The 21495-nt window shown below is 44.8% G+C and overlaps 1 protein-coding gene across 1 annotated transcript in view; it reads right to left on the bottom strand.

Moving 5' to 3' along the window:
* Positions 1–18740, bottom strand: part of LOC104511390 (homeobox-containing protein 1-like) — a gene marked incomplete at its 5' end in the record, with an annotated part of 30818 nt that extends 12078 nt beyond the window's left edge. The window contains one exon of the mRNA XM_010153986.1: positions 18587–18740. Coding sequence (XP_010152288.1) covers positions 18587–18740 — 154 coding nt within the window. The remainder of the gene's footprint in view (positions 1–18586) is intronic.
* Between the last annotated feature and the right edge of the window lie 2755 nt (positions 18741–21495).

Here is a 21495-nt window from a genome sequence, read left to right as displayed (position 1 = left end):
TCAGGAATCCAGGTCATTATTATATGTATAAAAATTAACTCAGCAAATACTGGTAGCCACAGCAGCTATTTTACGGGCTCCCTTTGATAAACATTATGTATCTGTTTATAGGTACTTGTCAAAAACAAACACCATGAAAGAAATCCCATAAATTTAGAAAACCGGATGGATCTACAGAGTGATGTACCAAAAGCAGAAAGCGAAACCCTGATATCATGCAATAGTATGGATCTAGATCATCTGTGGTCACAAAGCCAGTGTAGAGAAGGCCTAACTTTCTGGAAGAAATGACAAAAGATGTAAAATTAAGAATCCCCTCCGCTCTGCTCTTGTGAGACCCCACCTGGAGTGCTGCGTCCAGCTGTGGAGCCCTCAACATTAGAAGGATATTGACCGGTTGGAGCGAGTCCAGAGGAGGCCACGGAGATGCTCCGAGGGCTGGAGCCCCTCTGCTATGATGAAAGGCTGAGAGAGTTGGGCTTGTTCAGCCTGGAGAAGAGAAGGCTCCGGGGAGACCTTATTGCAGCCTTCCAGTGCCTGAAGGGGCTACAAGGAAGCTGGGGGGGACTTTTTACAAGGGCAGGGAGTGACAGGACAAGGGGGAACAGGTTTAAATTGAAAGTGAGGAGGTTTAGATTAGATATCAGGAAGAAATTCTTCCTGGAGAGGGTGGGGAGGCACTGGAACAGGTTGCCCAGAGAAGCTGTGGATGCCCCATCCCTGGGAGTGTCCCAGGCCAGGCTGGATGAGGCTTGGAGCAACCTGGTCTAGTGGAAGGTGTCCCTGCCCATGGCAGGGGGGTTGGAACTTGATGATCTTTAAGGGCCCTTTCAACCCAAACCATTCTATGATTCTATGAATCGATGTATACTTGAACAGCCCATTCTTATGTTGATGCAAGAAACACAGACACCAGTTGATGAAGACAACACAAGAGCCACTACTGACCCCTACCATAGAATCACAAAAGGGTATCAGCTTACCATGACACAAACCACAACACTGAAAGCTTCCCAACATTTCTGGGAAGTAGGCAGGACTAACTGATTTTTCGTGATACAGAAGCCATGGAAAAGAATTCCAGACTTCACCTCTGACTATTTTGGTTTGCTCATGTAGCAGCTGTGAAAACACTGGGGTTTTTTTTGTTTTTTAACTACAGTTCTTCTTGCAAGCAGGAAATTAATTAATTTGCATCCAGTTCTGTTCCTTATCAGCCAGGTATCCCCTTGCTAAGGGACAGGGAAAGAACATGGGACGTCTGAATTTCTCTTCACAGCTACAAACCACAGCCTGTTCGCAATCTGAGAAGTTCCTGAAAACTACAGCTGAAAAATATGAAGCAGTATGAACCTAAAAGGAGAAAAAAAAAGAGAAGAAAAGAGCAGGCACAAGTAAATGCTGCAAAGGCACACTGCTTTCTAGACAAAGGGCAGCTGTCAGCTGAATACCTTCAATGAAGAAACCAAATGATCTCTTTTGTAGAAAATGACAGTGGAGGATTAAAATGAAAAGTGGCCAAATAATTTACATGAGATGAGAATCCATATGATGGTAAAGAATGTAGATATCCTTGAAGCGGTTTCATTTCAATAACACTGAAGCCTAGAAAAATTGCAGATTCAGAGAAACCCTCTTTCTTTCAGGGATAATGTGCTTAGGACAATGACGGAGAGAGAATCCATCTCAGCCCCGGGCTCTGTAATGGAAGTAAACGCATCCCCCCTCCCGGCTCTTTACCAAGGTGCCCCTCTCTGAATTCCTGCAATAGCTGCCAGCCCCTTTTTTTTCTCTCGGCTGTATGGTTTCTGTTATCCAGGCTTAGATATCAGATGCATGAAGCAATGCCTCAGTAGTGTTCCTGATAATCCACGGTGGAAGTTTTGCTGCTTCCTATCAGCTCTGCAGCTGCCAGGGAGGTGTCTGAAATGACCCGAGCTACGGAGCAGCGGAAGGACGGCCACTTCGGTGCTTTCGCACAGGGCTGGATGTCAGACACAAACAGATAAAAAAGGAGCCCAGCATCGCTCAGAAGACCCTGGGCTGGGGAAAAGCTTGGTTTACAGCATGCCATCAGGGTTAGAGCCTCAAAGTGGGGAAGTGATTCAAAGCAGAGAGGCTCAAGGGTGTTGCAGGGTAACAATTCACCAGGGGTCAGCGGTTGCAGCGGAATTACACCCTCAAGGTGAGGTAATTCAGGTACGTGCACATCAGGGCAATCCCTGCGAAAGGAGGATAATTTACCCTGCAATTAACAGGAGGTAAGAACACACCAATGGATATTTACTGAAGGATAGTGGACATGCTGCAAGCTCACCCTTCACTTTGTGTTCCTGTCTCTGGGTTCTCACTTCCAGCAAAGGAGTGAAATATCCCAGCACTCTTGCTCGAACTCCTCCAAGGACCATCTCCCCCGAGACTCAGGCTGCAGCCCAGCCTAACACAATTTAAGCACAGACTGAAAGGAATGGTCCTATCCTCTCCTTGGTTTCTGCGGGAAGGTTTCCTGCATCTCTGGTCCAGCTCGCCACCCGTGCCAAGAGCAGTGGTTGCGCAGCCAAGGGGGGCGGGCAGGAGCCGGCTGAAGCACAGCTGGGAGCAGGGCCTTCAACGGCAGCTCACACACGTCCTCTTCAACCCATGCTAAAAGCAAAGCCCGAGCAACGGGCTCGGCGACTGGCCCAGGGACGTATGGAAAACCAGAACTGTCCGTTTTTCCCAGCTCCCGCATGATCCCTGTTGATGAAGAGAAGATCCTGCTGCCACCAGGGACTGAGCTCCCTGCCAAACCCTCCAGTGTCTCCGAGTACATGAGAGTGCAAGCTGCCTGTAATTTCAGCTCCCTATCTAGTTTCCCTTCGAACGGTCCCTCTGCTTTCCACTGACAAGTTACACAAAACACCCGAATATAGTTACCTCCTTTATCTCTCATTAGTATATTTATCAACGCAGGATCGCCCAGTAGCAAGAGGTCACGGCTTCAGCCTCTGTGGCTTTTAACAGAACTATTATTCAGGCTGTCAAATCAATGGAAATATTTCTGAAGTTAGACTGTCATCTGTGCCTGAGATCTTATCACTGTGTGGCATGAGAGAGACTGTCAGAAGTGACATTCAACGCGTAATCTCATCGGAAAGTGTAATGACTAGTTTATTTCCCAGTAAATACTGGCCAAGAATATCACTAATGCCATTTTCAGCGAGGTCAACAGACGACACCATCCATTTTATCTACTGATACTTCTACAGATTCTATAGTAACAGCATGTGTGTCAACTAAACAGTTCACCCCACAATACGTAGTAAAGTAATTTCTCTCCTACACAGTAAAATTAAAGCTCAAAGATACCCTCTCCACAGATAAACTCTGATGGAGCTGAGAATTACAGTGAAAACACCACCTTCTCTTTCCCCCAGGACTGTAAAAGGTACCCACCAGTTCAGTTGCTACAGGAAACATCTGGTGAGCCACTTCTGCGCTTGAGATCAGCCAAGGATACGAACTGCAGCTCTCTGGATGCGAGCGATGAACTGGAGTCTAGACATTCCTACAGCGTCAGCTCAACTAGACCTTCCATCCAGGCAAGGACAAGTTTAAAGAAAAAAATCCTGAACGCAGAAAAAATGCCCAGGATTGCTACAGCTCCCTACCGTTTTTTCCCTATAGCACTATCATTTCGTTAGGGGCTCTCACAAGCCTGTGGATTTTAAGGATTGAAAAAACCACTGTAGGACTCTGGCCTGACCTCTTCTACCGCACAAACCAGAGTTTTCTCAGCAATTCTGGCATTTAGCCCAGACCTCCAGTTCGGCCTACAGAGATATCCAGTCCCAACATAAAAATTTGGGATGTTATCCAATGCAACCAATGCTACCATAACTTGAAATAAGCTTTGGAACCAAACTGTAAAAATCCTCATTCTTCAAAAATCTGCATCTCACACCTAGCTTGAGCTTTCAACCCCAGGAATTGCCATACTCTCTGCCTAGGGAGAAAGCAGTTGTTAAGTCTCTCACTCAAAGAGATGTTTCATTCTTGTGCTTCTTTCTGTAGAAAGTGCAAACCTGGAGAAGAGATCTCAACAGGTCTACATCACTTAGAGCAGCGGATGTGCACGAATGGTAATTCTTTTGCTCATCGGTACGCGTTTGCGCACATAAATTGCAGAGTCATTTCAGTACACGTTAAAAAAACTTGTCCAATACAGCTGACTCCCTAGTCTGGTTTTAGAAATCAGTGCCCAAACTCCCAGACAGTCATTTTACTGATGTTTCTTAGCAGGAATCTACTCTGCAATGTAGATTAAAATGCCAAAAATACACCTTGCACTCGAGTGCGTAAAACTGCATGACCTTCACGTAGCATCACTAAGCTTCTCATTTTTTAAATAGAATTTTCTCAGTAGTTTGACAACAGTCTCAAGCACCAACACAATCCTCTCCAGCTATTAATGTTATCCTAAAATTTGTTTAAAAACAGAATTAATTGATAATACCTCTGAAAGCCTCATACTTGCAAAAAGATAATCTATGCCTCCTCATCTATAGCACCCTACTGTCGAGATAATTAACAATTAAAAAAAGAATAGTTAAGACATCGGAGGTGGCGATTTACTCTTCCTTGTAATTGGATTTGGTGATAGGAATGTGTTTGAAATGACACAACAGCTCTCTTCTAAGCTGAACCGTTTGGAGTTCTTCGGAATTTGAAACACAGGTACTTTCTGCTTAAGGCACCTTGAAGACACTGACAGCAGACAATGGCTAAAATTTTACGGCTATCCTTAAGCTTAATGTATCGCACGCTCCCAAAACTAACCCAGTGAACTAAATTGCTCACCAAATAAAAGGCGGGAGAAAAAAAAAAGATGGAAAATATTTGAAGCCAGCAAGTAACTAAACACATCAAGACATGATAAAGTGAGAATTGTTGTGTAACATTTCAAAAACAGGTTGGTGTGAGCACAGAGCACCTTCAAAGCTCTTCCTAACAAGGCATCTAATCATGAATAATAGTATTGCTTGTTCTCCTTTATTTACTTGCAATATTTAAATTGAGACCTACATGCTACAGGGATATTTACGTGCGTTAAATCCTCTGGATTTAACCAACTGATCAGACGTTTATGAAGATAACTGTGAAAAAAACATCTATATTTTTGAACTTTTGACATGGGAAGAGTTATTAAAGTTACATCCTCTGGATTAGCTAGTTCTCACAAAGCAAGCAAAGCCAAACCAAGGCAGGATCAGGAAGAAATCTTTCCCGGAGAGGGTGGGGAGGCACTGGGACAGGTTGCCCAGAGAAGCTGTGGATGCCCCATCCTTGGGAGTGTCCAAGGCCAGGCTGGATGAGGCTTGGAGCAACCTGGTCTAGTGGAAGGTGTCCCTGCCCATGGCAGGGGGTGGCACTGGGTGGGCTTTAAGGTCCCTTCCAACCCAAACCACTCTGTGACTCTGTGATCAGTCCATGGATGAAACATCCCCAAGAAGAGATGAGGCCTTGCGGAAATCAGGCCCGGGGCTTCCACGGAAACCCACCCACTCATAAGGGCTGTTTCGGCGCTTGGTGACCCATCTTTCTCCTGAGATGTGCTATAATCAACACTGTGGTTATTAGAGGTACTACTTGCAAGACAGCAGAGGACTCCAAGTCTTTATTTGGCAACACAAATAAACACCAAATTATGACTTGGATTTTACATGACTCAACACAAAACATCATTCTTTGCTCTCTTGAAGAAAATATTAACCTCATTAGAGTCAGAACTCAGTTTTCAGCTAATCTAAAGTACGGTAATTCTAGATGAATAGACTATCCTTGACTCAAAATTATGCTTTAATGGGAAGTTCAGCACCGGCTCACAATAAAACATACGTACACGATGTCAAGCGTAAGCAGCAAGGTCCCTCAAGCTGTGATTAGTTTAGCCTCAGTAAGGTCATGTTTCTCAAAATGTTATAGTCCTTCTGGCTATGAAGCTTGAAGTCTCACTTTGTTCCAGTCCTCCAGGAGAAGAAAAATACCAAGCATGAGACATGTGATAAAACTTACTATGGGCTGACAACTTCCAACATAATCACCAGCATTTCCCCACCAAGATCTGCAAGTTTTTATTTTCAGTTTCCAGCACTGGACCAGACCGACGTCTGCTCAGCTGAGAAGCACAGCCAGCCACCACTGCTGCTGCATTTTCAGAAAATCAACTAGATTAAGCTAATGAAAGGCTCCTACAGGATTCAAGAGCCAAGATAAGGCCAATCCTTGCAGGCTATCCAATGCCTAAAGTCAAAAGGCTCAGGATCGAAGCTTGACTTTGGGCTCAGTATATGTATTTTTCCTAATGTCCTTTATCTTCAAGATTTGGACCACAACTTCTGTCGCATTAAGTGCTGAACAGACCCAAAGCAGAAAGTTTTTGGTTTCGCTTTTTAATATCAATCTATTCCCTCCCTTGCAACCTAGATGCAATGCAGCAGAGGGATATAAGCAAAGGAGAACAAGAAATAACGTATCAGCATCGACGAGCATGCTTCTTCATTAAGCTACTGTGGTGCCAAGAGCAGCTTCATGAGGTTCTCTGTAGACAACACGGCAAGAAGAAGGTTTAAGGGAAGTTTTAAGCAATGAGGTACCTTAAGAGTACTGCTACACAAGTCTGGCAGCAGCAACGTCTTCTTATTTATTTGCTACAGATTATTCAATGACTATTCACCATCCATGAGGAAATAGCTGAGTTTATTAGAGTTTATTACCCAACTTCTTTTTTTGTCTATAGGATTGTGAATAATTACCTTGGAAATAATAAGATTCAAGGACTCAAAAGTATTACTTCATTAAAAAACACCCATCTTGCTTAGTATTTCAAGAACGTTTCCCATAACCAGATCATAAACCCCTTAAAAGTATTCTGAAACGTGTTTTTAACCTTATTCATAATATTATTAGAAGAATTTAGAGGTAGAAGAGCAGCAAAGTTAAGAGATGCAGACTTAAGGAACCAGCTGCAGAGTTGTGAAACGAATCCGCAGCTCCTTACTCCTAGATTTGTGCTCCCTGTCATGAGCCATGATTTTTGCCATATGCTTCCTCTTAAATGTCATTGCCACTCCACCTCAGAAGAGCCAAGCTCCCTGGGGACAGTCTCATCTCTTCAGGAAGCAGGACTAAACCAGTACTGGTGTAATGCTCTAAAAGCAACTGAGGAGTTGTTGACTACACATCCTGTGACTACAAAAATAGGTTCTTATTATGTTCGGACCTCAGTGAAGCATTTGATAAGAGTCACAAATGGGAAATTATGAATCATTTTGGAAAAGAAAGCATTAGTACAATTATGAGACAGGGTTGAGAGTAAACATATAACTAAGAACTGGGCTGAAAATTTAAAGTCATGGCTTGGAAGGTGGCTATCAGTGACGTTCCTCAAGTACCATCTTCGGAGTATCTTTGGAAAGGAAACCCTTAATGATCTTGACAGAAAGTCTGAACATGGTAATGAAATCTGCTGATGGCAAAGAGAGAAGCCATGTCAATACAGGGAATTGGAGTAACAGAAAAAGTAACAGATAAACCTGAGGGCAAGAAGTAAAAAGAAATTCAATAGCGCAGTATGCAAGGTCATACACTTGGGGAACAACAACAACTACTCATACACACTAAAGGAATGTCAGCTGGAAGTACCAGAAAGATTGTTGTCTGCTAAGTCACTGTAGCATGACCGAAAGGCACAATGCAGCAAAGCCACCAAAAAGGCAAAGCCTGGTATCGCTGAGGATGCCAGCTATCTCCAACCCAGAAAGAAAAGCATTGAAATACTTGCACGAGAGCTCACCCGGACTATGTACAGTCCTGGTCTCCGGCGTTCTAGAAAGATGGATCTAAAACTGAACATCTCGGAGAGCAATCAGGATGACAGAGGAATGGAAAGCCTATCTTGCAAGAGATTTACCTGAGCAAGCCTCAAGGCAGAGATGAGGTTATGGTCTACCATAAATACATGTCGGGGGCCTACAAGGAATGGGGGGGGGACTTTTTACAAGGGCCTGTAGTGACAGGACAAGGGGTAATGGGTTTAAATTGAAAGTGGGGAGGTTTAGATTGGACGTCAGGAAAAAATTCTTCCCACAGAGGGTGGGGAGGCACTGGGACAGGTTGCCCAGAGAAGCTGTGGATGCCCCATCCCTGGAAGTGTCCAAGGCCAGGCTGGATGAGGCTTGGAGCAACCTGGTCTAGTGGAAGGTGTCCCTGCCCATGGCAGGGGGTTGGAACTGGATGATCTTTAAGGTCCCTTCCAACCCAACCCATTCTGTGATTCTATGATTCTATGAAGGGGACCAACACTGGAGACAAAAGGTGGAGGTAAGGATTATTTTAGCTAAGTGACAGTACAGATCCAAGAGATACAGGCCACAAAGAACCTCAGGAATTTAGATATCTAACCTCTGAAACAGTAACAGCCTGCTGGGTATCCGTCTCCCAACAGGCTTTTGTACCCTCGGCTATACCTGCTTCTAAGATAGCGAATTTAATCAGTTTCTGAAAAGGATCTAATAACGGTGGAGTGAAAGAAGAGAAGCTGGACATCACGTCCCAGTCCAACGCCCCTGTAACCAAGGGAACATCAAGGTGCATTTAGAAACTGAAAGAGCACCAGCCTATGTATATAACAAGCAACACATCTGATGACTTCTTCTATATGTTTTGTACTCGTGTACCCCATTTTCTCCTTCTTTTTCCTTTAGAAGGAAATCACATTAAAAAAACTCTTTGGAACATGTCCATGTCCTCTGTTCTGTTGACAGAGTTCCTCACAAACAACACAGGATTCAAAACAAATTAAAACTTACACCTGTTCCAAAGGAAAATCAAACAAAAGAAGGTCAATCGTGCTGTTCCAGACTACAAAAAAACAGGATAAAAAAGAATCTAAGATGTGGTAGTGACTCTTGTGGTTAAAGCCTGTATGGTTCTCTGATAAAGCATTCTTTTTAGGCTGTTCAAAGCGCTCCACAGTCTGACCAGGAGCCCATAAATACACGATGCAACATACTTAGGAGTTTTACTTAGGAATTTTGCTCCCTCACTTCTCCTTGTAATGACTCTGTTTATTACTCGTATAAAGACCTCACATCTGTTACTAGATGGCAGAGAATTTCCTTTCACTGAGGTAGGTTTGGCCTCTGTTCAGAGACTAGCTGCAGTGAGAGTCAGAAGGAACACTTTGCATGATTCTAGAAACCAGAAATGGGCAAATCCAAGGGTGTTTCGAGCTGGATGGTGCTCGCATACTCCATGCCGACAGCTGGCTGCATCTAAGAGAGGTGACAAGGTGCCAGCCTGATTACTAATTCCTTCTGAATGCTTTCCAGATGCCTCAAGAAGTTATTTTTTTAATTCACTTAAGTGGGTTTATTCCACAGATAGTATTACATGCAGGTCAGGTAAATCCGTGAGCAATGAGGCCAGGCTGGACGAGGCTTGGAGCAACCTGGTCTAGTGGAAGGTGTCCCTGCCCATGGCAGGGGGGTTGGAATTAGATGATCTTTAAGGTCCCTCCAACCCAAACCGTTCTATGATTCTATGATTCCATGATGACTACCCCTTTTAGCCAAACTTGGTCCTGGAATGATCCTCCTTGGAAGGTCGGGGTTGTCCAGTTCTTTCTCAGGACTTTCAGCAGGCTGAAAAAGAGCTACAGACACAGAGACAGCAGAGTACAACCCTCACACCAGAGCGCATCCAAAGACACATGGCCTTGCCATGGGCTGTGCTATGGTCAGGAAATGTTTTTCCAAGCAGCCTGCGGTGACAGTCATTATAAAAGAGCTGCACAACATGTGAACGGCATGTGCCAGGGTCCAGCTCACACTGTTTCTGTGACAAGGCAGTCGTGAGTTGCCCTGAAATCATGTTAACAGGTAAAAAAGTACCGATGCAGCTGATTAACGTGAGCTTTTTTTTTTGTTACTATTCGATTCTGCGTAAACAGAAGAGCCACAGGAAAAGGAACACCATGAAGATTACAGCAAGTCTGGTGCTGGCAGAGAAGAAAAAGCTCACCGACAGCACTAGACTCCTGCTTTTCCACAATCCTTACAGCAAGCAGCACCCGGAGGTCTCAGCGCGATGGCAGAGATCTCACCCTCTGCGCCAGGCTCTGTGTAGGAGCAGAACACTAGCCCTTGGCTCAGAGGAGTTGTGACCTAAAATGACTGGTGTTAACAGCTACGTTAAATAACGTTCTGGAAAGTGAATTATTCATGTTGGAGACAAATAAAGCAGGTAATTGCTGTGAGTTTCAAAAATATCTAAGCACTCCCACGACTGAACTTCATTAGCCATCTTTGTAAAAAAGCAGGGTAATGCACATGGAAAAGAACAAATTCAAACTCCTCACATACACGATTGGTCCGAAATCGGTTGTAACTGCTCAGGAAGAAGACTCACATATCATTGTGCACTACTCAATCAATACAGAAAAACGATCAGCAAAACCCAGATGTTAGGCTGGAGGTCAGAGAACAACAGGAATACGATTCAGCTGCCTGTATCAGCTGGAATATTCACCCTGGAAATATGGTAATTAGTTCCGCTCTGTCCCTACTCACCTACCCCGGGTCACTAAAAATTGAATGTAGAAATAGAAAAGGTGCAGAGAAGAGTGACAATGAATGTTATTAGGGGCAAGGGAAGACTTGCCGTCTGAGAGGAGATAAGAGAAGGACTGCTTAGTTCAGAGAGGAGATAAATACGCAGCCTGCTGATGACAGTATACACAGTGAATGATCATGGGAAGGCAAACGCAACGTTCTTATTCTCTCTCAGGATGCTCAGGCAAGAGACCTCCTATTTTTTAAACACATTTCAGCATATGAAATGAAACTAGGTATAATTAGTTCTCCTGAAGTACCCTGAAGACCTTAGCAGGATTTAGCAGGAATTACATATTTATGTGAATAATAAGGTGCTCTTTAGACCTGCCATGTCACACTCATGTTTTCCTAGTAGGAACGAGGGTTGAATTGAGGTTGCCCTCTGTACCTCCTCCCCCTGTGCAATGCCCCGGCACAGCTTCATGTGCTGAGGACGGCGACACAAAATCACTGCAAAGGCAAACGGGGCAGCTGGGTGTTGAGCACGTAAGCATTCGGGGGTATGCTCCGAAGTAGGGGGGTCTGTGAGCTGGGACAGCCCTGAAGAAGCCAGCTGACGTTCTGAAAATCGTGATAGGACAAGAGGTAAATCTGGTCTTACAGATCCTCCCACACTCCAGTGCTACTGAAGTCGGCAAAAATTACATTAGCCCGCACAGTTAGCGACAACCAACTTTTTACATCGCCGCTGCAAGCAGGTGGGTCGTCACAGAGATTTCCAATCCCTTACGTATGACAATCGCTTTGAGGCCGCGAGAAGACAATGTTCTAACTCAGGATGGGATCCTGCTTCTCCCCCTCAGGAGCTGGGAGACAGAACACGCAAGTAGCTCAACTGATCCTGGAGAAACATGGGAGAGTAGCTGGACTAGCCAAGAATTCCCACTCCTGGAATGTGGGTTTATTGCAGCAGACAGTGCTGTTGCAGGTCAGACTGACAAGGCTGCTTTTGCAAATGTTGATTTCAGTTATTTTGACCTTGGCAGCTACAAAAAAATTTATCTGGAGCCTGCTGCAAGGAGTTGCCCCTCCCACAGATCTCTTTATTATTAAAAAAGAAAGAGAGAGAACAGAAAAATACAAAAAGCACCTGAGCTCCCTGAAAAATAACTCATTAGGTGCTGCATCCCTCAAGAGACCAGAGTATGGGAGCACTTTGGACAGACACCCCAGTGTTACATCCTACTGCACACAATCTGCCAAACAACCGGGATTTGCTTAGCGCTGATTAGGATAGGAAGCTTGCACATTATGCATGTCTAAGAGGGAGCATAGCTTGATCTGATGCAAAATAAGAAAGAGAGGTGTAGCAAGCATGAAATGGCTGCTCTTGCATTTTATGAAGACATACAGCAACAACCCTGAGCCAAACCATTTGAACCTGCAGACAGGAAAAGGATCTTGCCTGTGTCTCAACTGCCAACTGAATTTCACTGAATGCCTCTGCAACGTCTCCGTGCTCACGGATCTCAAACAGTCTCCCAGGCATGAACAGCAAGCAAAGATCCTAGAAAACCCCTCCCTGCCTACATCTCAAAGGACTTAACGAAGTTGAACCTCCCACTGCAAGCTGCTGACTAATAAACACCTTATGATGGAGTAGAAAGAGCCGGAAAATAACAGGGAGAAGCGGCCCCAAGTTTCCCTCTGCATCAAGGTATAACTTTAAATTAAAGTTATGATATTAAGTACATCATTAAGTATATCAGAACCATACACACAGATTTTAGCTAATTCGCTCCTGAGAAGAGTTACGTAATTTCTGTGGATAACCTGCTTAGGGCTCAACCATTCCTGGAGTTAGAAAGTCTTCCCTAATGCCCAACACCAATCTTCCCTGGTGACCCAAGAGGCTTTTAGCTCCTCGCTCATCCTTCCTTCGGTTTGGCTCAGGCTCCCAAGCAGCTAGTGCGTATTTTACAGTCGCGAACGGCATCTCACCGAAAGTTTCAAGGACATCTGAGGGTCACAGGGCCTGGAGAGAACAACTCTCAGCACTCCTCACCTCCCAGCAGGCTGCGAAACAAACCTAAGGAAGACGAGCATCTTCCCCAGCCAACCGGTGGACATCGTTACACTGATGAGAAACTGATGTTCTGCTCCTAACGATGTACGAGCCTAATGGAAGAGGCCGAAAGACATTACTTCCTGCTCTGTTGTCAGCTTGGAAAGGGAGAAATGCAATGAATCCCAAACTTAAATCTCCTCCAAAGCCTTGCACAGGAAACTTAGATCCCCTATGGGGCTGGTATTAAGGTTCTGCTAGAAGACATAACTAAGAGTAATGGGATGAAATTAAGTAAGAAAATTTCCTAACTGAATTTCAGGAGCTAATAGAGCTCTCCTTTTCCCTAGGGAAGCTGTGGAAGCCCCAGCGCTCAGGAGAGCTGCAGTAATAGCGCTTTCACAATCGGAAGAATTTCTAATAACGCAGGGCAGGGCTGGTATCGTCAGGGCCAGAAGCAGGCACAGGGCTCCGCTGGCCCAGCCCGGCTGGTGGGACCCGTGCAGAAGGTGCTTCTTTCAGGAGGGTGGATGATGCTGCATCTTCCGCAGCGTACGCTTGCAGCCGATGGAAATGGCTTTGGCACGGAGATGACTTTCCTCGCCAACTTGGGTCCACTTTAAATGGGGAACAAGAATACAGCCGGGTCGAATTAGACCAGATTGGCAGTGGTAGCAGGGTAACACACTGCTGCTCCCAAAAATCAAAGGACACCTCTTCCATTATGCCAGCACAACCGTCAGCGTGACCAGGCTTTTAACCAAACCAGGAACTCATCCAACACAAACCAAACAAAATCAGAACAAAAACAAGCAGACCAAAAAAACCACCATGGAAAATCTGTACATCTTTTTTACAGCTTCCCTGCGCTCTCGGCTGTGCGCTCCCGGCATTTGTCCTGAGCCAGCTCTGGCACGTCCTCGTTGGAGGAAGAGCTGAACCCATTCAGGAAAACGGAGGGGGAAATCAAAAGGGTTTATTTTTTCCAAACCAAGCTGAACTGGCTGGTATTTCAATCAGACAAGAAACATATCAGGCACAATGCAGGGTAGCAGGAGCAGAGAAACTGAGGAGGAGGAGGAGGAATTGAGAAGGGCGATGAGACAGGATAACACCTAAGGATGAGATGGTGACAAACTGTTAATTCAGCTCAGCTATAGCATGAAACTGTACCCTCAGTATCTGGAGAAATCTAAACCCATTTTCTTACGAATAAAGCTGCCTTGGATCCCAAAGCCAAGTGAAACACCTGACTCCTTTGCCATCTATGAAACAGGGATAATAAGTATCTATATCATCTAGTCTTACTTAATCTAAATACATCTTTATAGGAGGATGCTTCAAGAGCAAAGTGTTAAAAATAAAAGACCCAGAAAATCAAACCAAATAACCCCCGACCAGAAAGCAAAGTCCCTACTTCCCAGACAAACTGAAATATTTTCAACCGATGAATTATTCATTTTGTTTGGAGCAGAACTTACAGTTATTTTCATTTAATCTTTAGATAAAGCATATACTTAAAACACAACTCAACACCCTCCCGCCCCCACCCCCCAAGTCTTTAATGGCACTCAACAGTGCCTTAAAACGGGTATAGAGTCACTGATTCTGCTGCCAATCTTAGATGGGTTTTTGCCTGAAAGAAAAGAAAAACCTCAACTCCAACACAGGATTAGAGAAGAAGCACAAATCACTTTAAAAAAAGATAGACAAGACAACACAGCTTCATTAAAAAAGAGTAATACCTAAGGGAATTTTCAATTTCATAGTTCTAATGAGAGGGGTTGAAAAGAAGAATAAAGCAGGGAAAAAAAGAATTATCTTTGGGATAAGACATAATGAAGAAGAACACAAAACTGAACCAGAAACAGGCTTTCAAGTTTAACCTCAGGTTTTCACAGAAAGGGCTCTTATAGTCTTAGCTCTGTTCCCAGGGGAGCGTAAAGCCACACGACAACATCACCACACACAAAACTCAGCATATTCCTTGAGCAGGAGGCTCAAGAAGAGAACAGGTCAAGGTTGACATCACTAGCACAGCAGCGAGAGGGAGCGTGCACTGCAGTTGTCTGAACCACACCTAGTCTGCAGTTAAATATAGAACTTTACTTTCTGGAACTATTGCTCCTCTTAACCTTCAGAGCATAAATATTCGGAGAGATATTTAAAAAAAAAAAAAAAAAAAGGAAATAGAAAGGAGAGGGGGAGAAGGAGACCTGAATCTATTGTCCGAAATTTAAGCCTAGCAACTAATAAACTACCCTGGGAGAATGTCCAAAAAAGCAGTAAAGACTGGAGAATTGAATTACAGAAACCACAAGCAGCAATCTGGAAATCCCGTGTAAACCAATCGGTCCCTTTAATGCACAGACCCTGTATGCAGACACTTATGTACATCAGACATTTCAGTATATGTGCTGGCCCTAACCCTAATCCTAATTATATCAGGTTGTCACCAATATAATAATTAATTACACTGGAATTTTTCGTAATTTTAATCTTTTTTAAAAGAGAGGATAGCCTCTCAACCCTCACCCTTCTGATTTAGTTCATGGGCCAAATCGTGACCGGTGCTGCGCATTCCCAGTTGGAGAGCCTGCTCCTAGAAGCAAATCGCCCTAATTTTTGTAATCAAATTCAGATTCTTTCCTTGAAGTGTTCTCAGCTGGTTTGACACATCGACTTTTAGCGACTGCATTTCTCACCAACTGAACCCAAGCCAAAAGCACGCACCACAATGAACTGATAGAACTGCCCAAAACTTTGATCCTCACCCAAAAAATGTTTATACGGCAAGGTTTCAGAAGCTTATAGGAAGAAGTAGTTCTGCATTACCTACACAAGAGTTTCCATGCTCTTATCTTCAGGCACTTAACTAAATCCCCAAAGTCAGGTCTAACTGCAGAAGGCTCCTCTTTTGTAGAGAGGAAGGTGCACATAGTCCTCGTATGAGTTAGTGGGATGGAACTGTCTTCTGGATCTCACTGCTGAAAAGCTGGAAGCCCAGATGAACAAGCACTTTACTCAAGTTCCCAAATAAGCAGCTCAAAACCAGGTGCCTAAACCCCTGTGTGCACCAGCAGCACATCAAGATGCCGCAGGATATCCAACTGCAATGCAATGAAACTTGTGTTTAATTAAGGAAAACAGTCCATTAAACTAAGATACCTCCGGTCAGTCAAAACGTGATCCTTCAGAAGAAAATGGTCATTACCAGACAGATGGTATCAGACCACATGCAATGCCAAACACCATTTTAGGGGGCCAAATGCTTATTCCTGATCCTACGGCATCATGTGAACCTGATCTGCCTGGGCCAGACAGCCCGCAGTCCGGTTACATAGAATCATAGAATGGTTTGGGTTGGCAGGGACCTTAAAGATCATCTAGTTCCACCCCCCTGCCTTGGGCAGGGACACCTTCCACTAGACCAGGTTGCTCCAAGCCTCATCCAGCCTGGCCTTGGACACTTCCAGGGATGGGGCATCCACAGCTTCTCTGGGCAACCTGTTCCAGTGCCTCACCACCCTCTCTGTGAAGAATTTCTTCCTGACATCTAATCTAAACCTCCCTGATTTCAATTTAGACCCATTACCCCTTGTCCTATCACTACAGGTTACCTCCATCCTGGCTGCTGTTATGAGTCACATTACGGACAAACCTAGAAGACTCCAGTGACTTGTAAGTGAAATTCATCACCTTCTTCATAGGGTTCTCAACGGGGTGTTTTCCTCCCGCTCTTTCAAAGCTTGTCACATAAACCAGCTCATCCTTACAGCCCAATCGGGCCTATGAAAGTGTAACAATTAAATCACCACATTCCCGACTCGCTTTATGGGTAGATCTGTTGTCATACGACGCTCGTACCGGGGTTCGAGCCTACTGCGTTCCTGCCTCATGTAAAACTCCTCAGCCATACTTTCCAGTACCCACACACGGGGCTGAGAAATTCAGTGCTCGAGGTGACCCAGCAAGGGCTCTGCAAATTTAATATTAAAGCCAGGCTTAAGGCAATGTGGCAGAAGTCTCCACTGTCCAGCAGAATGAGAAGAAAACCCCAGCAGCACAGACCTTAGGGAGCACGAGGCAAGACACAGCCAACAAAACCAAGAACGACAAAGAAGAAGAAAGAGGATAATGAAAAATTAGATCAAGTGATTACATATCTGCTTACACAATTGGATGATTTTTAACGTCGACACCGGCTTGCTGTTTCCATACACAAAACCGAATCTCACATCTTTTTAACTGACACATACCCAACCATTACGGGTTATCTGACTTCTTGAGAGACTGGCTTTAGGGGAGATCTGAAGGAGCAGTGCTTGCTTGCTCAGCTTTCCCCTTCTGCTCTGTTTCCACAGCACCTAGTACACAGGAGTCTAAGGTAGCATCATGATTCAGACAACAAACAACAGCGGTTACCGCACTTCAGGCCAGATAGAAACCAAGAAGGAAAACACCCATGCCCAAAGAGCTCTAATTCTACTTCAGAGCAACTAAATATTTGACACAGAGAGGGTTAATATGGAGATGGTATTGTCCCAAAGGTATTTTTGTCATTCTACATCCTGCAATCAGGACAGTCATACAAGCATTTTCAAGTGCTAAAGATCCTATACTGCACATCGACCTAAAAAACCAGAGTCCCCTGCTCTATCAGATTTCAGGACTTCTGCATTCGTTGGGCCTAACAAAGCAGAACAGATTTCAAACATTTACATTATTTCCTGTGGGGAAACCTTCAGCCAAACCAAAACATCAGTGCAGTGCCAGGACAGAATATGGAAACAAACACTTTGCTACTGGCCTCAGCCCTGCAAAGACCCTGTGATGGACCGTGGCCACCCAGAAGTATGTCCATCTTGTGTGTGAAAAGGCTTGAGTCCCTGAGGGAGCTCAGAGTTTTAGTCTTAGCTTGTGAGACGCTCTCCTGCTCCTCATCAGTTCCCAAGACCCTTGTGTGCAGGCAAGAGGAAAGAGAAGCATTACAGAAAGGGCAAAAAGCACATCCTAAAAATCTGCTGGCCAAGGACTGACTGCAGTGGCAAACCAGAGAGGAGGGCGGCACGCACGGAGTCCTCCGGTGCTTTCATGGAAAGGAGGTTCCTCATGCGCTCGGAGGGAACCAAACTCCTCCCAGCCATTTAGCCCTTAACAGAAATAAGCCTTCATCCCTGAACTACGTTGGAGTTCACTAGCCCTTTTCTATTACACAATATTATCCACAAAAGACACATTACTGTAAGCAGAGGGAAAGGCAAAGCACATAAGCAGCCAGGAGAGCAGGCTCAGAAAGTGCTTCGTCTCGGCAGGACTGAAGAGCCGGGAGCTCTAATGATCACCTGCCACTCTGCATATGTATTTGAAAGATCCCCTTTGCTCTGTAGTGTTCCCAGCTCATGTGAAAGGGTTGTAAGAGCCTTTTTGGACAAGGAATCTACCGCTTGTTAGGCAAAGTTCTGCATCCTGAACAATTAGAGTGCTGCCAAAATGCCAGTACCAACTATAAAATAACATGATACAAATGAGTAAATAAATCAGTAAATTGGGATGGGAGAAATGCAGGATGTAAAGAGCGTGCGGACTCCCCCCAAGACAGAGCCTGGATTAGGCTAGATGGAAAGGTTTCTGTAAAAGCAAAGGAAGAGCTGAACATCAGTGCTCTCAGCCTGTGCTAAGGACAAGATGTCTTAGGGGCAACAAAAAAAAAAGAGATATTGTCCAGAGGAGTATAACATCTTTTTAAACAACAAAAGGGATGAAAAAGCTCCTCCTACTCTACTGTTGAGAATGAAATGATTACACTGTTATTAACTTGCTAAAGCACATCCATGAAATTGGAGCTGGTATTCACCAGAGCAGGAAAAAGGACACGTGTATTGGCTTTATAAATGCCCATCTCCGCAACCCCACAGTGACATACCTTTCCATAACAGCCAGGCACTCCTTTCTCCACGTGAACCGACTGCCTCGCCGTAGTCTGAAGGTCCCAGAGACAGCTGTGACTGGGGGAGGCGTCTGTCTCCATTCTGGCTCTTCTACTGGGATAGGAGCGGGTCTCATGCTTAACGTAGCCCCTAAGAATAATAAATACTGTGTTTCCTAGTGGATTAAAAATCATGCCCATTTTCTCACTCCTGCTCATGAAAAAAAGACAAGACAGATGATGAAACCATTCAAACTAAAATAAGTAAAGCATTATCAAACAAAGACACCTTAAAGATACACAAAGCCAGCTAGAGTTCCCATCCCCAACCTCCAAGCCAGAGAGGTATCAGGCAAGCATGGAAATCCAAGGGAGACACAACTGAGCTGATAGCCACTTAGGAAAACCTGCCCTGTCTTCATCAAGAGGAAAAATGTCTTAGAGAAAGGGTGAGCTATGCCCTAGCTGGGATTCATTTAGGTTGCTACCACTTTTTGCCACAACACGTGAAATAGCAGGTTTCTGTGTAATTGTACAGCAGTCTCAGGAAGCAAAATGGAAATTTATACCAAAGGTACTTTGGCGTGTCCGAAGAGCTGAGTAAACACTTGAAATAGCTCCACCGACAGAAACACACCCCGCGACCTGTGCAAACACGGGCTCCTGAGTGCCAGGTCGCCTGAAAAAGTCACTGACAGCAGATTAACATCACACCTTTCCTCTTCTGTCCCTCTTCTAGGGCTGTATTTTTCCCTTCAAGAAGCCTGAGCTGGAAAGCATCAAGCAAGAGACAGGACTTGGCACAATGCCTTCAGGAAAGGCCCTTTGAAACTTACCCCTGATTCTTTCACAACAGCCTCTCAGTTAATAAATCAAGATGAAAATCAAGACTCACTGAGGAGACCGAGCGAGTATATCCCTCGGTGAGGATGGGAATGTGGGGTAAGACATTAGTACGTAAAACAGGGTACGTTCTGAAGGACAGCTTTGTGCTCAGTGACTTCCCCCGGAGGGAAGAAATAGCTGTTCTTGTGTGCAAAAAATAAATAGAAAAAGTCATATGAAAAAATAAATCACCACCTCGATCCCATACGCATAGTGAGCTCAACTGGAATTCATGCACGGAACCAGCCCGGAGAGATCCAAGAGGAGAGGCAGCTCTGCTCACGGGGAGAATGCAGTATCGTGCGCACGTAAAGCAGGGCTGAGACAGCAAATCCCTCTGGGTAGGGTCTTGCTTAGAATAGTTAGGATTGAATCATAAAAACCTCCTGTGTTAGTGAAACAACGCTGCTTGTTTAATTTAAAACAGACTAAAAGGGTTAATGGAACGTAGAGTTTAACCAAGAAACAAATTTCTACACTTAAAAAGCAAGAAATCAGCTATTTATGCATTTGGCCATGTTCCTTTCCGGAAAGGCACAAGTATTTTCCCTACTGCCAGGGGCTTGCATCTGTCTCAGGTAGCGGAGCCCCAGATAACTGGAACATCTGACCCAGGAGAAGTCTGTAAGAAGCGAAGCCCACAGCCCACATACACATCAAAACCAACCACCACCACCACCAAAACTAAAAACAAAGGTTAAAAGAATGAAAGAGGCAAGGGAGAACAGGACAAGCCATTCGTTTGCATTATCTTAGCAATATAGTCTTGAGGGTTTCATTTCTTATTTTTAAGGATCTAAATTCTCAAGAAAAAGGCAGAATACGGGAATATCGGTAAGAGACGCCGAGCACTTCCATTAAATTTGCCCAAGATTGTTCAAAGGTTGAAACAACATCTGCATTTGAAGCATGAATTTGCTCCTGCTATTGATACGTTCACTTACCGACTATAACCTGCTTTTTTTTTGTTTCAGTAGCTTTGCTAGATCAATGCACCTATTTCTCTTTTCTACGGGGTGACATCAATATCAGCAGGAGATGACAGAAGTACATGGAGAATTCCAAGCGAGTACCCACGGCTGGTTTTGCACACACATAAGGACAGAAGCATCTCAAGGCGTAGAGAGGCTTAAGAAGAGCTCTTTTACAAGAGCCTGTAGTGATAGGACAAGGGGTAATGGGTATAAATTGAAATCAGGGAGGTTTAGATTAGATGACAGGAAGAAATTCTTCACAGAGAGGGTGGTGAGGCACTGGAACAGGTTGCCCAGAGAAGCTGTGGATGCCCCATCCCTGGAAGTGTCCAAGGCCAGGCTGGATGAGGCTGGGAGCAACCTGGTCTAGTGGAAGGTGTCCCTGCCCATGGCAGGGGGGTTGGAACTAGATGGTCTTTAAGGTCCCTGCCAACCCAAACCATTCTGTGATTCTATGATTCTATGTGTGAGTGGCAAAGTGGTGGATATATACGCTGCTGCCACATTTTAAGGTAACTATAGAGTCAGTTTTTCTTCACCTCCCTCAATTAAGTAAGCACTGGGAGCTCCCGTTCGCTCCGCTGTTCCAAAGCTTCGCTGCAATCTTCTCGCCACCCAGCTCCGCTTCACAACTTCCTAAGTTACACCCTAGTTACCAGCTCAGCTTCTTTCCACAAATCCCTCACACAGCTTTTAAGAAGTAAAACTTCTCCCTCGAGCAGGACGAGCGGAGCAAATGCCGTACGAGATTTTCATCTGAGTATACGCATCAAAAAGCAAGACGTCTCTGCGGGGCGTAGGGGTGAACCGTCGGGGAAGAACTCCTCTCGCAGAGAAAAAAGAACAGCGATGTCTCTCGCTCCCTGCCAGCGCGGTTCCGTTCACAACAGTGCTGTATTTTCTTGGTGAAAGCCAGCATTTTCTCAACCGTGGGGTGTAACCTTGGGGATGCTGCAGGTTTTGGGGAGAGGAGGCAAGAGCGGTGCTCTCCAACTGGAATGCAGCTCTATCTCCACACTCCAAATTCCCCAGGGGCAAAGGCCTGCC

Source organism: Eurypyga helias, unplaced genomic scaffold (assembly GCF_000690775.1).
Source record: "Eurypyga helias isolate BGI_N326 unplaced genomic scaffold, ASM69077v1 scaffold10446, whole genome shotgun sequence".
Taxonomy (NCBI): Eukaryota; Metazoa; Chordata; class Aves; order Eurypygiformes; family Eurypygidae; genus Eurypyga; species Eurypyga helias.
This window is presented reverse-complemented; position numbering and strand designations above follow the sequence as displayed.